This window comes from Hypanus sabinus, chromosome 15 (genome assembly GCF_030144855.1).
Source record: "Hypanus sabinus isolate sHypSab1 chromosome 15, sHypSab1.hap1, whole genome shotgun sequence".
NCBI classification, from domain to species: Eukaryota; Metazoa; Chordata; class Chondrichthyes; order Myliobatiformes; family Dasyatidae; genus Hypanus; species Hypanus sabinus.
Window position 1 is genome coordinate 90,171,054 of NC_082720.1, and position 16,051 is coordinate 90,187,104.

The 16,051-nt window shown below is 46.8% G+C and overlaps 1 protein-coding gene across 7 annotated transcripts in view; it reads right to left on the reverse strand.

Annotated features, from left to right (window-relative positions):
* Positions 1-16,051, reverse strand: part of flt4 (fms related receptor tyrosine kinase 4) — a 271,100-nt gene that overhangs the window by 70,416 nt on the left and 184,633 nt on the right. For all 7 annotated transcript variants that reach the window (XM_059990711.1, XM_059990708.1, XM_059990707.1 and 4 more), the window contains 4 exons: positions 7,043-7,184; positions 6,010-6,118; positions 5,202-5,561; positions 3,020-3,166 (listed from right to left, as the gene is read on the reverse strand). In XM_059990711.1, the coding sequence (XP_059846694.1) occupies positions 3,020-3,166; positions 5,202-5,561; positions 6,010-6,118; positions 7,043-7,184 (758 nt within the window). The remainder of the gene's footprint in view (positions 1-3,019; positions 3,167-5,201; positions 5,562-6,009; positions 6,119-7,042; positions 7,185-16,051) is intronic.

The following is a 16,051-nucleotide window of genomic DNA, read 5'->3' on the forward strand; positions in this document are numbered from 1 at the left end:
GAGCCACCTGGTACTATACTAATCAGCACCTCTGTATGGCAACACGAAGACCACTTGGAACGAAATGGATTTAAATCCTTTTTTTGCTCTACTTGTGTATTATGTTTGATTTAGGTATATCTTGTAAATGTTGTTTATATGATCTTTGTGCCTGTGATGGTACTACAACTTAATTTTTATTGCACCTGTGCAGATACGTACCAGCGTAATTGCGGATAAACTCCACTTTGCCTAAAGAACATTACAGCACAGTACAGAGCCTTCAGTACATGATTTTGAGCCAGCTTTTTAAGCTACCCTATGATCAATCCAACCCTTCCCTCCTACATAGGCCTCCATTTTTCCATCAGCCATGTGCCAAGAGTTTCTTAAATATCCCTAACGTATCTGTCTCTGCTACCACCCGTGGCAGTGTGTTCCACATACCTACCAGTCTCTGTGTAAATAAACATCCGACATCCCCCCTATAGTTTCCTCAAATCACCTTAAAATAATGCCCTCTCATATTAATCATATCTCTCCTGGGAAAAAGTCTTATTCTGCTCACTCGGTCTATGTCTCTAATCACCTTGTACACCTTTATCGTTTTCTTTCATTCCAGAGAGAAAAGCTCTAGTTTGCTCAACCTTTCCTCAAAAGACACATTCTCTAATTCATGCAGCATCCTGGTAAATCTCATCCAAACCCTCTCTAAAGCCACCACAATCCTTCCTATAATGAGATGACCAGAATTGAACACAATTCTCCAAGTGTGGTGTAACCAGAGTTTTATAGTGCTGCAACATTACCTTGCGGCTCTTTAATTCAATTCCCCCAACCTATGAAGGCAAATGTGCCATACACCTTGTTAACTACCCTATCAACTTCAAATATTTGGAAAGTTCCTGTTGAACTTGGCCCCAGTATCAGGCCAGTTCTCTCCATTCCCCTGTGTTACATCTGCCTGTTCCCTTCCGTTCATGTTTTACACTCACCAATCCCTTGCATCAAACATTTTCATGGTGTTAAACATCCCCTTTAAATATCCTCTCAACCCTTTTGATACCAACCAGAGCAGTCTCAGCTTCCGCAGTCTCCCAAGCTTACACAAGAGAGTCAGTGATGGGGGGGGGGGGAGCACTGTGGGAGGGGATTCAGTGGGTGGGGAGAGTTGATGATGAGGGAAAGAGTATCCTTGGGCTGTGGGAGGGGTTGATGTTGGACTGCTGAAAAATGATGCTGATGTGGTAGTATTGGGAGACAAAGAAATGGCAGATGAACTTAATCAGTATCATGCATTAGTCTTAACAGTGCAAGGCACTCGCAGTGTGCCAGAGGTCCGTGGTGTCAGGGAGAGGAGTGAGTGCCATTGCTATTACAAAGGAAAAGGTGCTAGGCAAACTCAAAGGTCTTAAGGTGGATATGTCACCTGGATTAGACGAACTACATCCCAGAGTCTTAAGAGAGGGTCACAAAGAGATAACAGATGCATTTGTTATGATCTTTCAAGGATCACTTCATCTTGGTATGGTCCCAGAGGACTGGAAAATTTTTAAATGTCACTCCACTCTTTAAGAAGGGAGGAAGGCAAAAGAAAGGAAATTATAGGCCAGTTAGCCTAACCTTAGGGCATGGGAAAGTGATGGAGTCCATTATTAAGGATGAGGTTTCGGAGTACTTGGAGACTAATGATAAAAAAAAGTCAAAGTCAGCATGGTTTCTGTAAAGGGAAATCTTGCCTGACAAATCTATTAAGAGTTCTTAGAGAAAATAACAAGCAGGTAAACAAAGGAGAGGCAACAGATATCATTTACTTGGATTTTCAGAAGTCATTTCATAAGGTGCCACTCAAAAGTCTGCTTAACAAGATCAAATCCTATGGCTTTACAGGAAAAACACTGGCATGAATAGAGGAATGGCTGACAGGTAGAAGGCAGTGAGTGGAATAAAGGGGGCTTTTCTGTTTGGCTGCCAGTGACTAGTGGTGTTCCTTAGTATTGAGACCGCTACTTTTTGCATTGTTTGTCAATGGCAAAGCTTGCGGGTGATACAAAGACGGTTGGAGGGGCAGGTAGTGCTGAGGAAGCAATGTGATTGCAGCAGGACTTAGACAAATTGGAAAAATGGGCAAAATAGTGTCAGATGGAACACAATGTTGGGAAATGTATGATAATGCATTTTGATAAAAGGAACAATAGTGTAGACTATTATCTGAATGGGTGCAGAGGTGCAGAGGGACTTGGGAGTCCTCGTGCAAGACTCCCAGGAGTCCCAGGAGTTAATTTACAGGTTGAGTCTGTAGTGCAAAAAAAGCAAATGTAATGTTGGCATTTATTTCAAGGGGAATAGAATATAAAAGCAAGGAGATAATGATGAACCTTTATAAGACACTGGTCAGGCCACAGTTACGAGTACTGTCGAGCGTTTTCAGCCCTATATCTCAGAAAGGATGTGTTGTCATTGGAGAGAGTCCTGAAGAAGTTCACAAGGAATGAAGGGTTAACATATGAGGATTGTTTGGCAGCTTTGGGGCTGTACTCACTGGAATTTAGAAGTATGTGTAGGGATCTGACTGAAATCTACCAAATATTGAAAGGATTAGATAGGATAGATATGGAAAGGATGTTTCCTATGGTGGGGGTATCTAGAACTAGAAGCTACAGCCTCAAAATTGAGGGCAGCCCTATAGAACAGAGGTAAGGAGGATTTTTTTTTTTAGGCAGAGTAGTGTATCTGTGGAATGCTCTGCCAGACTGCAGTGGAGGCCAAGTCCGTGCAGGTATTTAAAATGGAAGCTGACAGGTTTCTGATTGGTCAGGACATCAAAAGATATGGCGAGAAGCCAGGTATATGGGGTTGAGTGGGATCTGGGATCAGCCGTGATAGAATGGTGGAGTGGACTCAATGGGCTGAATGGCCCAATTCTACTCCTATGCCTTATGGTCTTATGGATTCTGTGGGTGGGGGGAGTGTCCGTGGGCTGTGGGAGTGGTTTCATTGGGTGGTGGGGGTTGGAGACAATGATAAGTAAATGCCTTACCTGAGAGCTGGTGGAACATTTTCTCGTCCTTGAACCAGGTGATGGTGGGTTGAGGGGTTCCGCTAACAGCACACCTCATCTGGATGGAGTCACTGACATTGACTGACAGGTCAGTCAGGTTCCCGAACAGACCTGGGCTCTCCGGAGCTGCAAGAGGATCAGAAATCTGTTAGCTGCATGTGCTCCTCTGAGCTCACAACAGGACTATATGGGACAGGGTTCCTCCCTGAAGCACATGGGTGAACAAAGATGAGGAGTTTAGTCACAGGGTGGTGAATCTGTGCAATTCATTGTCGCAGACTGCTGTAGAGGCCAAGTCATTGAGTATATATAAGTGAATGCTGATAGGTTCTTGATCAATCGGGGATCAAAGGTTAAGGGGAGAAGGCAGGAGAGTGGGGTTAAGAGAGATAATAAATCAGCCATGATGGATGGGCAGAGCAGAATTGAGGGGTCAAATGGCCTCATTCTGCTCCGATATCTTATAGTCTTTTAGAACCAGGTGGGTTTTCACAGTCGCCTTGGTGATGTTAGCTTTCTATTCCAGATTTATTCCATGACTTGAACTGAGCTTCCCAGCTGTCTTGGTGGTATTTGTAGTGTTCAGGATTCTAGGTCCTATCATCACTGTTCCAATTGCCTTACAGTCCGAACCCCAATCACTGGCACTGTGAAGCCGTACACTAACTGCAGACTGCTACCCTACGGAGTAGTCTGTGTCTATCTGTTATTCTGCCCAGCCTCATCGACTTGCACCCGGACCACAGCCCTTCATACCCCTCCCGTCCATATGGTTATCCAAACTTCTCTAAAATGCTGCAATCAAACCGGCATCCACACTCACATATCCCTCTGAGTGAAAAAATTCCCTATCAATTTCCTCTTAAGCATTTCACCCATCATCCTTAACCCATGACCTCTATTTCTAGTCTTACCCAACCTCAGTGGAAAAAATCCTGCTTGCATTTATCTATCTAAATCCCTCATACTTTTGCATACCTCTATGAAATATCCCCTCAATTCTCCTTCACTCTGGGAAATAAAGTGCTAACCAATAGGGGTGGAACAGTAACACAGTGGTTACCACAATAGTACAAGCGACCCAGATTCAATTCCCACCACTGCTTTAAGGAGGTTGAGCGTGAGACTGTCTAGGCTTCCTCCCACAGTTCAATGGTGCATTGTCTGGTACTGTAAGCTGATGTCACTGTAAACTGTGTCATGATTAGGCTAGGGTTAAATCAGAGATTGCTGGGTGTCGCAGCTCGAAGGGCCAAAAGGGCTTTTTCTGTGCTGCATCTCAAAAACAGTTTATAGTTAATAAATATATAAATAATCAACTGGTCCCTATAATGCAGGTCTTCATGTCCCAGCAACATTCTTGTAAATTTTCTCTGGATTCTTTTAGCCTTATTGACATCTTTCCTGTCGATAGGTAATCAAAACTGCCCACAATACTTCAAACTAGGCCTCACCAATGTCTTATACAACCTCAATATAACACCTCAATTCCTGTACTCAGTGTTCCAATTTATGAAACTAATGTGCCAAAAGTCTTTTTATGCCCACATCTACCTGTGACGTCACTTCAAGGATCAAAGATCAACTTTATTCACTATATATATTAGGAAATTGCTGCGGTGTGTTGGAGCAATGGGTAACAAAAGACAATTATAAAGAATAAAAAATTGCAGTATATAAAAATAAAGTTAAAGCAGAGATTTGGAATAAAATGTGCCTAACTACAGAAAACATATTCCATCATGACTGATTTACTATCCCTCTCAACCCCATTCACCTGCCTTCTCCCCGTAACCATTGACACCTGACTAATCAGGAACCTATCAAACTCTGCTTTAAATATACACAATGACTTGGCCTCCACAGCTGTCGGTAGCAATAAATTCCACAGATTCACCTCCCTCTGGCTAAAGAAATTCCTCCTCATCTCTGTTCGAGATTCCCCTATCCACACCCACAAGAGTTTGCGTTGAATTTCAAGGAAAGGGATCTGCACTCCCAGATCCTTCTGTTCTACTGCATTCCTCAGAGCCTTACCCCTCCCAACAGGACAAGCACAGACGGACATCTTTGTGAGCATGGATCAGTCGGGCTGTGTTCTTTGAGACATGGCTCTACCCGCTATGCCACCCTGTTGTACCACCTGACAGTGGGCACTCACCTCTCACCAGGACGTACTTCCTGTGGCAATGTTTCTCGCCAGTTTTCTTGTTCTGAACTTCACACACATAATCACCCTCGTCCTTCAGTGTGACACTGGCAATCTGAAGCTCCAGAGCCAGTCCCTTGTGCTGGGGGTCTGCCGTCTCCACCCCTGCCAGCCTCTTGCCGTACATGTGCATGTTCCTGCACTCAAGCACAGGAGGGTCTCCCAGCTCACCCTCCAGGGCGCTAGGCAGAAGCCGGTACCACTGCAGGTTCTCGTAGGTGTAATTATCCGCGCTGCACCGCAGATGCACTCTCTGACCCTCCACCGGGCTCTCTGAAGGCTGTAGATCGATACCGAATCCCTCTGGGATACCTTGAGATACAAAGACAGGGAACTCAGTTTCTGCAGGCCAGCATGGATTTGCTAATGAAGCAATTGCTGTACAGAAAGTGGTGGATCAACCTCAGTTCATCACGGATAGAACACTTCCCATCATGAGCACATTCACAAGAAAGCAGCATCCATCATCAAAGACCCCATCACCCAGGTCATGCTCTCTTCTCACTGCTGCCATCAGGAAGAAGGTACAGGAGCATCAGAACTCACATCACCAGGTTCAGGAACAGTTCCCCTCAACCATCAGACTCCTGAACCAGTGCGGATAAGTTCATTCACCTCAACACTGAACCTTTGGATTCACTTTTAACTCACATTCTCAATATTATTTATTTACTTTTTTACTATTTGTCTGTCTATCGGTCTGTCTCTCTCTCTCTCACACACACACACACACACCACCCCCCCACCCCGAGGTACTCACTTGTCACGTAGAAGTAGATGACACGGTCATCGTGCCCGACTTTATTGAAAGCGGAACACTTATACATGACGGAGATGTTGGCTGCCATAATGCTCAGCTTGCTGACTGTCTGTCGGGGGAGAGGAAACAGTGACTGAGTGACTGAAGCAGGGAGAGGGAAGAAACAGGTAGCTTTTCAGCCCTTCAAGCAGGTACCACTAATTAACAGGATTGTGGCTAATCTGTGCCATCTCCTGCCCACTGCCATCCCCGGCAACTGATGCCTGTTTATCAAAAACCCAGCAATCTCTGATTTAAAATCAACCCCAGGCTGGTAGTTTATCTCCGTTTAACCACCAAATGCCCTTAAATACAGAGCTCAGAATAAAGAGACATCCCTTTAGAACAGAGATGAGGAGAATTTCCTATGGCTGTAGCCAGAGGGTAGTCCTTTCCTTTGGGGTGCATGGGGTCCAGGGAGGGGTAGCACCTCTGGTGAAGGACCTTGTTGTGTCCATTACACAACTTTGGTCTCTCAGCTCTCACCTGTGGCTCCAAGGAGTTGTTTGCATGTGACAGCAGCCACACCCCGGTACACCGCTTCAACAACCAGGCTAAGCTAAGTGAGGGGGGGGTCCCCTCATGCCCCAGTCATATAGGGACATGCCTGACCTAGTATACAAAGTTAGCTCTGGTAGACAGGGCAGATGAGATCCAACAGCCAGGAAGGCAGCTTTGGAACACTTCACGGCAAACAAAGGGCTTGACAAGGCACAGAAGTCATGGTCAACACCCCAACCAAGGACGACCCCAGTTTGTGGGGATTACTCGTACCAATTGAGTTGGACTTCTGTGGTCGAGAGAGCTGAACAGCTTTACCATTTTAAAAACTCCACCCCACAGGTCTCCTGTCATTGTTGGATATGACAAACAACCAACATCCCTTTCCAGTATCTTAAATTTTCCTTGATAATGGCCCCATAAAGAGTTCTTGGCATGTTCTACTGCATTGCAGATGTTATGGAAAAGTGTTAGGAGAGCGGAAAGGACCCACCTTGTTCCGCCCCTCCAGAACCTCAGAGCTGGTCTCAATGCTCTCAATCTTGTTGGTCAGGGGCCCAGCTGAGATGTTCCTCCAGTCTTCACAGTCAGGGGTTCGGTCTTGAGTATGGCGCCCCAAGATGGCTTGAGGACCTCTGCACCCGTGTGAGAAAGAAAGGCAGAGGTTACAACTCAAAGGAAGAATTGAGCAGGCTGGGTATTCACTGCAAGAATATTTCATATTCACACTTATATCAATGGTGCTGAGGTCAAAGCTCCCAGGTCCCAGTAGTGAGCATTACTGGATTAAACACAAAGACGTCACAGGCAAGAAGCTCACCAACACCTCTACTTACTCAGGGAGCCTATCCCTGTCAACCTTCACCAATTTTTTTCAAAGCACCTTAGAAAGCATCCAGTCCAGATGCATCACAGCTTGGTCCAGCAATTGCTCTGCCCGTGACCACAGGAAACTGCAGAGAGTTGTGGACACATCACAGGAACTAACCTCTCCTCCATGGACTCTGTCTACATTTCTTGCTGCCTTGGTAAAGCAGCCAGCATAACCAAAGATCCCAACCATGACCAGTCTCTCTTCTCCCCACCCCATCAGAAAGTAGATATGAAAGTCTAATAGCACGCACCACCATTCAAAGACAGCTTCTATTCCCCTGTTATCAGACTACTGAACAGACCCCAGGTACAATAAGATGGTTTCATGACCTCAAAATCTACATCATGGATCTTGCACCTTATTGTCTACCTGTACTGCACTTTCTCTGTAACTGTGACACTTTATTCTGCATTCTGTTATTGTTTTGCTTTGTTCTACCTCAATACACCGTGTAATGATCTGATCTGTATGAACAGTGGGCACAATAAGCTTTTCACTGTATCTCAGGTCATGTGACAATAATGAATCAATTTACCAATTTATTCCGGATGGGTACAGACAGGGCAAGTCTGCAAGACCCTGAACACATGTTCTCAATCTTTTTTTAATACCATGGGCAATACCATTAAGCAAGGTATCCATGGGCCCCTGGTTAGCACTTGACTTCGAAGGAACCAGCATGAAATTGATGAGCTAAATAACCTCTTCTAAAGGTCCTTGCTTCAATGAAAGCAAAACATACAGCATAGAACACTACAGTATAGTGCAGGCTCTTTGGCCCATGATGTTGTGCTGAACATTTAACCTACACTGTAAGGATATATCTGTATAGCAAACTGGTTATGTTACCAAAACTAGAATCCAAACTCCTGGATCTCATCTGGGTATACACTTTTGAATCTATGATGCTGGCGAGGGAATGTTATGTATATTATTTAAATAACATTTGTATAATCTTGATTAAGCATTCTTATTCATAATTCATTTGAGTTGTATGTATAAATATGTGAATTGCTACCACGTGATACATGCACGACTCGCTTAAAGTAAACACGAGGTAGGACTCACATTTTGGACCACCGTGTGTGTCTTTTTTTGAATTAGTTTAAAGTTTAGAAATCACAAAACATAACTCTGGCATGTTAAAACGAACCCGAGATGGCTACTAACCTGTTGAAGTGCAGAGACACATTCAAACTGAAAAAAGAGCACAGCGAGGAACGGCGAGTGAGAAAAACTCAGCCCGGCACTTGCAGAGACTCAGCCCGCACAGCGTGTTAAAAAAAACAGCAGTACGTGTTTTTCAGAAGGGAACACAGAAATGAGTATTAGAAACAAGTCAAAACCTGGAAGAATTCATGGGTTCATAAAAACTGAGTACCAGATGATAATGATCATAAAAAAAGTGCAGAAATGGCTGGCTGTGTTGCCAAAATTGATATATTTGATCACTCAAAGGATAACTGGAATATGTACACTGAGCTAATTAATCAGTATTTTGAAGCAAATTAAATAGCCAATGAGAATCTGGCTAACATGAGAGGGCACAGTTTTAAGGTGATTGGAAGTAGGTACAGAGGAGATGTCAGGTTTAAGTTTTTTTACACAGAGAGTGGTGAGTGCGTCGAATGGGCTGCCAGCAACTGTGGTGGAGGCAGATACAACAGGGTCTTTTAAGAGACTCCTGAATAGATAAATGGAGCTTAGAAAAATAGAGGGCTATGGGTAACCTTAGGTAATTTCTAAAGTACACGTTCAGCACAGCTTGAGGGCCGAAGGGCCTGTATTGTGCAGTAGGTCTTCTATGTTTTATGCCATCATCTATCTGCTGAACCGTGTCTACGCCCACCTGGACAAGCCGATGAGCACTGTGAGGGTCATGTTTTTTGACTTCTCCAGTGCGTTCCACACCATCCGCCCTGCTCTGCTGGCTGAGAAGCTGACAGTGATGCAGGTGGATGCTTCCCTGGTGTCATGGATTATTGATTACCTGACTGGCAGACCACAGTACGTGCGCTTGCAACACTGTGTCAGACAGAGTGGTCAGCAGCACTGGGGCTCCACAGGGGACTGTCCTGTCTCCCTTTCTCTTCACCATCTACACATCGGACATCAGCTACAGCACAGAGTCTTGCCATCTTCAGAAGTTTTCTGATGACTCTGCCATAGTTGGATGCATCAGCAAGGGAGATGAGGCTGAGTACAGGGCTCCGGTGGGAAACTTTGTCATATGGTGTGAGCAGAATTATTTGCAGCTTAATGTGAAAAAGACTAAGGAGCTGATGGTGGACCTGAGGAAGGCTAAGGCACCAGTGACCCCTGTTTCCATCCAAGGGGTCAGTGTGGACATGGTGGAGGATTACAAATACCTGGGGATACGAATGGACAATAAACTGGACTGGTCAAAGAACACTGAGGCTGTCTACAAGAAAGGTCAGAGCCATCTCTATTTCCTGAGGAGACTGAGGTCCTTTAACATCTGCCGGACGATGCTGAGGATGTTCTACAAGGCTGTGGTGGCCAGTGCTATCATGTTTGCTGTTGTGTGCCGGGGCAGCAGGCTGAGGATAGTAGTCACCAACAGAATCAACAAACTCATTCGTAAGGCCAGTGATGTTGTGGGGGTGGAACTGGACTCTCTGACGGTGGTGTATGAAAAGAGGATGCTGTCTTGGGCAATGTCTCCCATCCACTCCATAATGCACAGGTTAGGCACAGGAGTACATTCAGCCAGAGACTCATTCCACCGAGATGTAACACTGAGCGTCACAGGAAGTCATTCCTACCTGTTGCCATCAAACTTTACAACTCCTCCCTTGGAGTGTCAGACACCCTGTGCCAATAGGCTGATCCTGGACTTATTTCCACTTGGCATGATTAACTTATTATTTAATTATTTATTGTTTTATATTGCTATATTTCTTCACTATTCTTGGTTGGTGCGGCTGTAACAAAACCCAATTTCCCTCGGGATCAATAAAGTATGTCTGCCTGTCTGTTCTACTCTAAATCAATCTGACCCTTCCCTCGCACATAACCCTCCATTCTTGTGGCTATCCGAGCCTCTGAAATGTCCCTAAGTTATCTGCTTCTACTACCATCCCTGGCAGTGTGTTCCACACACCCACCACTCTCTGTGTCAGAAAACCTTCTTTCCTCTGTACTTTCCTCCAATCACCTTAAAATTATCACCCTCGTATTAGCCATGTCCGCCCTGGAAAAAAGTCTCTGGCTATCAGAATCAGATGAATTTTATTATTGCTGATAAATATTGTGAAAGTTGTTGTTTTGCAATACATAAAAGGTTACTATAGGTTACAAACTTGATTCACATAGGTACCTCACCTCTTACTAAAGACCTGTACAGAAAAACTGGCTGGTGTGTTCACTGATATCTTTAACTGCTCACTTCTGCAGGGTGGCCACCCGCTTCAAGCAGGCTTCAATTATATCGGTGCCTAAGACCAGTGTGTGGTGACCTGCCTCAATTACCTTGCCCAGTTGCACTAACGTCCACAGTGATGAAGTGTTTTAAGAGGCTGGTGATGAAACATATTAGCTGCTGCCTAAATGGTTATTGTAAATAATTTTATTTTTGAATAATGTATATTTTGTTTAATTTTAAAAAAGCTGCTGCCTGAGAGGCAACTTTGATCCACTCCAATTTGCCTACCAGAGCAACAGGTCCACATCAGATAACATTTCATTGGCCCTTAACACAACCGTGGAGCATGTGGACATCAAATATGTATACATCAGCATGCACTTTATCAATTACAGCTCAGCATTTGATATCAGCATCTCCTCAACTCAAAACTAGTCAATAAGCTGCAAGACACTGGCCTCAATACCTCCTCATGCAACTGGATCCTGGATTTCCTCGCTTGTAGATCGCAGTCAGTTCAGAGCAGCAACACCTCCTCCATGATCTCCATCAGCACCGGTACACCACAGGGCTGTGTGCTTAGCCCCATGTTCTACTCACTTTACACCTATGATTGTCTGGCTACACACATATCCAATACCATATTCAAGTTTGTTGACGATACCATTGATGTGGGCTGAATCAGCATACAGGAGGGAGACTGAAAATTTAACCGAGTAGTGCCATACCAACAACCCTCTCTCAATGTCAGCAAGACCAAGGCACTGATTGTAGACTTCAGGAGAGGGAAACCAGAGGTCCATGACCTAGTCCCCAGTGGAGGATCAGAGATGGAAAGGGTCAGCAACTTTAAATTCCTTGGTGCTACTATTTCAGAAAACCTGTCCTGGACCCAGCACATAAAGGCAATTGCGAAGAAAGCACAGCAGCATTTTGTTTCCATAGTAGATTCAGGATGACATCAAAAACTGACAAACTTCTATAGAGGTACAGTGGAGAGTGTATTGACTGGCTGTATCACAGCCTGGTATGGAAACACCAATGCTTTTGAATGGAAACCCTACGAAAGATAGTGGATTTGGTCAGTACATCATGGGTACACTCCAAATCAGTGAGCACACCTACATGAACGGCATTGAGTGAAAGCAGCATCCATCATCAGAGATCCTCACCACCCAGGCCATGCTCTTCTCTCGCTGCTGTCATCAGGTAGCAAGTGCAAGAGCCTCAGGACTCGTCCCACCAGCTTCAAGAACAGTTACCTCAATCATTAGGCTCTTGAACAAAAGGGGATAACTACACTCACTTGCATCCATCGAGATGTTCCCACAACCAATGATATCACTTAAGCTTGCTTTATCTTGTTACTTCATGTTCTTGTTATTTATTGCTATTTATTTACATTTTTATTTGCACAATTCTTTGCTTTCTGCACACTAGTTGATCTTTCTTTGATCCTGTTATAGTTACTATTCTACAGATTTACTGAGCATGCCTGTAGGAAAATGTACTCTGATAATAAAGTTTTCTTTGAACTTTGTATCTGGTGACATATACATACTTTCTTCTACCATTCTAACTGGTTGCATCATCGTCTGGTATGGAGGGGCCACAGCACAAGATCAGAAAGCTGCAGGAAGTTGTTAAACTCAGTCAGTTCCATCAGTGGCTCTAGCCTCCCCGACATTGAGGACATCTTCAAAAGGCAATGCCTCAAAAAGGCAGCATCTATCATTAAGGGCCCCCATCACTCAGGACATACCCTCTTCTCATTGCTAACATCATGGAGATGGTACAAGAGCCTGAGGACACACACACACATAAATCTTTGTGTGTGTGTGTGTGTGTCCGGCCTCCGTCGGTCGTGGGTGACCATGGGTACTGGGCCTCTGGTAGTCACTGGGAGTGGCTTCTCCGGGGCCCAAGCCAGGGCAGAGTTGATATGGAGATCCGTCTGTTGCCCATGCAGTGGGACCCCCCCCTCCCCCCTCCATGCTGATGACCAGTCCAAAGGAACGACGAGAGTTGATACAGTTTGGTGCCAGCAGCATCGCAGGAGTTGCCGTGCCGGTGCCGGGTACAGCAGTCAGCCGCCTTCAGGACTCCGACTCCGGATTTTTCATTGGGACTTACTTCCAAAGCCTTTCCTGTGAGCGGGTATAGCCACAAGGCAGCGGAGGTTTGAAATCGGAGTTTTCCCTCTCCTAGATGAGCTACCATCCCTGGTAAATGAGCCCCATCTGCCCGGAGCAACTGGTTTTAAGGTGCCAGTGGTCCGCCTTTGCCCCTTCTCCTGTCAGTGAGAACAGTTCTGCTGAGCAGAAGAACTAGGCCACACGTGAAGGCCAGGAGTTGGACTAAATCTTATTGTAATTAATCGTTTTTATTATTATTGCACTGAACTGCTGCCACAAATTTTACAACATATGCCAGTGATATTAAACATGATTCTGATTCTTTGATAATAAATTTATTATGAACTTTGAAATATGCTTCTTACAATTCACTAGGCAGACTGACCTGCACCTGGTTCTAAAATTCAATGTCAGCCCATCACCGAGCTACAGAGAGATTTCAACGAGGAACTGACATGCTGCAGATTCTGCTTTATGCATTGAAGGAGATGTGAGCTGCCTCTTTGGGTGAAACCTTGTTTTGTCTGCATCTGCTGACAACACAGGACGCGGCCGAGACAGGAGCTGTGCAGTCAACCAGAGCTGCTGTGCTAGGGCACACTCTAGGTGAAACGCACAGGCAGCTACTGAAAAACAGGAAGGTATCAGAGAGGACAGATCACTCCAGCATCCTCCTGATTGGAAACAAACAGCGCTATACTGGCAGGACACAGGGTGTGAAGAACTCAATGCTGCGTCTGTTTCCTGAAGTTATTGGCGTTTGACAAAATGTCTTCATTATTCCAAGATACACAGTGCATTATCCTTGTGTTCGACACATAACTTAATGACACCTTCATGAAATACTCCATAATACATCACCCAAAATAGACCACAGCTCCAATTGTTTGAAATCTCCTGCCAGTGCTAGGGTTCAGTCGTTTCTGATGTTTATGCTCAGTCTGTGGACGTTGTCAAAATTTAACACTTTCCTTGGCCCTGTCATCAGTTGCTGTTTGATCAGAAATTTGAGCCCACAATCAAGACCAATATGTGGGAGGGGTGGAATGAGGGAGGGTCACACTGTGGGAGGGGTGGTACTGAGGGACAGTCACACTGTAGGGAAAAGCACTGCTAGGGATGGTCACACTGTGGGAGGGGTGGTACTGAGGGACAGTCACACTGTAGGGAAAAGCACTGCTAGGGATGGTCACACAATGGGAGGGGCGGTACTGAGGGGGGTCACACTGTGGGAGGGGTGGAATGAGGGATGGTCACACTGTGGGAGGGGTGGTACTGAGGGAGGATCACACTGTGGGAGGGGTGGTACTGAGGAAGCACACTGTGGGAGGGGTGGGACTAAGGGAGAGTCACACTGTAGGAGGGGCGGTACTGAGGGGGGTCACACTGTGGGAGGGGTGGTACTGATGGAGAGTCACACTGTGGGAGGGGTGGTACTGATGGAGAGTCACACTGTGGGAGGGACGGTACTGAGGGAGGATCACACTGTGGGAGGGGTGGTACTGATGGAGAGTCACACTGTGGGAGGGGTGGTACTGATGGAGAGTCACACTGTGGGAGGGGTGGTACTGATGGAGAGTCACACTGTGGGAGGGGTGGTACTGATGGAGAGTCACACTGTGGGAGGGGTGGTACTGATGGAGAGTCACACTGTGGGAGGGACGGTACTGAGGGAGAGTCACACTGTGGGAGGGGTGGTACTGATGGAGAGTCACACTGTGGGAAAAGCACTGCTAGGGATGGTCACACAATGGGAGGGGCGGTACTGAGGGGGGTCACACTGTGGGAGGGGCGGTACTGAGGGAGAGTCACACTGTGGGAGGGGTGGTACTGAGGGAGGGGTCACACTGTGGGAGGGGAGGTACTGAGGAAGCACACTGTGGGAGGGGTGGGACTAAGGGAGAGTCACACTGTAGGAGGGGCGGTACTGAGGGGGGTCACACTGTGGGAGGGGTGGTACTGAGGGGGGTCACACTGTGGGAGGGGTGGTACTGAGGGAGGGTCACACAATGGGAGAGGCAGTACTGAGGGGGGTCACACTGTGGGAGGGGAGGGATTGAGGGAGGGTCACACTGTAGGAGGGGCGGTACTGAGGGAGGGTCACACAATGGGAGAGGCAGTACTGAGGGGGGTCACACTGTGGGAGGGGTGGTACTGAGGGAGGGTCACACAATGGGAGAGGCAGTACTGAGGGGGGTCACACTGTGGGAGGGGAGGGACTGAGGGAGGGTCACACTGTAGGAGGGGCGGTACTGAGGGGGGTCACTGTGGGAGGGGTGGTACTGAGGGAGAGTCACACTGTGGGAGGGGTGGTACTGAGGGAGGGGTCACACTGTGGGAGGGGAGGTACTGAGGAAGCTCACACTGTGGGAGGGGTGGTACTGAGGGAGAGTCACACTGTGGGAGGGGTGGTACTTAGGGAGGGTCACACAATGGGAGAGGCAGTACTGAGGGGGGTCACACTGTGGGAGGGGAGGGACTGAGGGTCACACTGTGGGAGGGGCGGTACTGAGGGAGGGTCACACTGTGGGAGGGGTGGTACTGAGGGAGAGTCACACTGTGGGAGGGGTGGTACTGAGAGTCACACTGTGGAAGGGGCGGTACTGAGGGAGGGTCACACTGTGGAGGGGTGGTACTGAGGGAGAGTCACACTGAGGGAGGGTCACACTGTGGGAGGGGTGGTAGTGAGGGAGGGTCACACTGTGGAAGTGGTGGTATGAGGGAGGATCACACTGTAGGAAGGGTGGTACTGAGGGAGAGTCACACTGAGGGAGGGTTACACTGGGAGGGGTGGTACTGAGGGAGAGTCACACTGAGGGAGAGTCACACTGAGGGAGGGTCACACTGTGGAAGGGGTGGTATGAGGGAGGGTCACACTGTGGGAGGGGTGGTATGAGGGAGGGTCACACTGTGGGAGGCGTGGTATGAGGGAGGGTCACACTGTGGAAGGGGTGGTATGAGGGATGGTCACACTGTGGGAGGGGTGGTACTGAGGGAGGATCACACTGTGGGAGGGGTGGTACTGATGGAGAGTCACACTGTGGGAGGGGTGGTACTGATGGAGAGTCACACTGTGGGAAAAGCACTGCTAGGGATGGTCACACAATG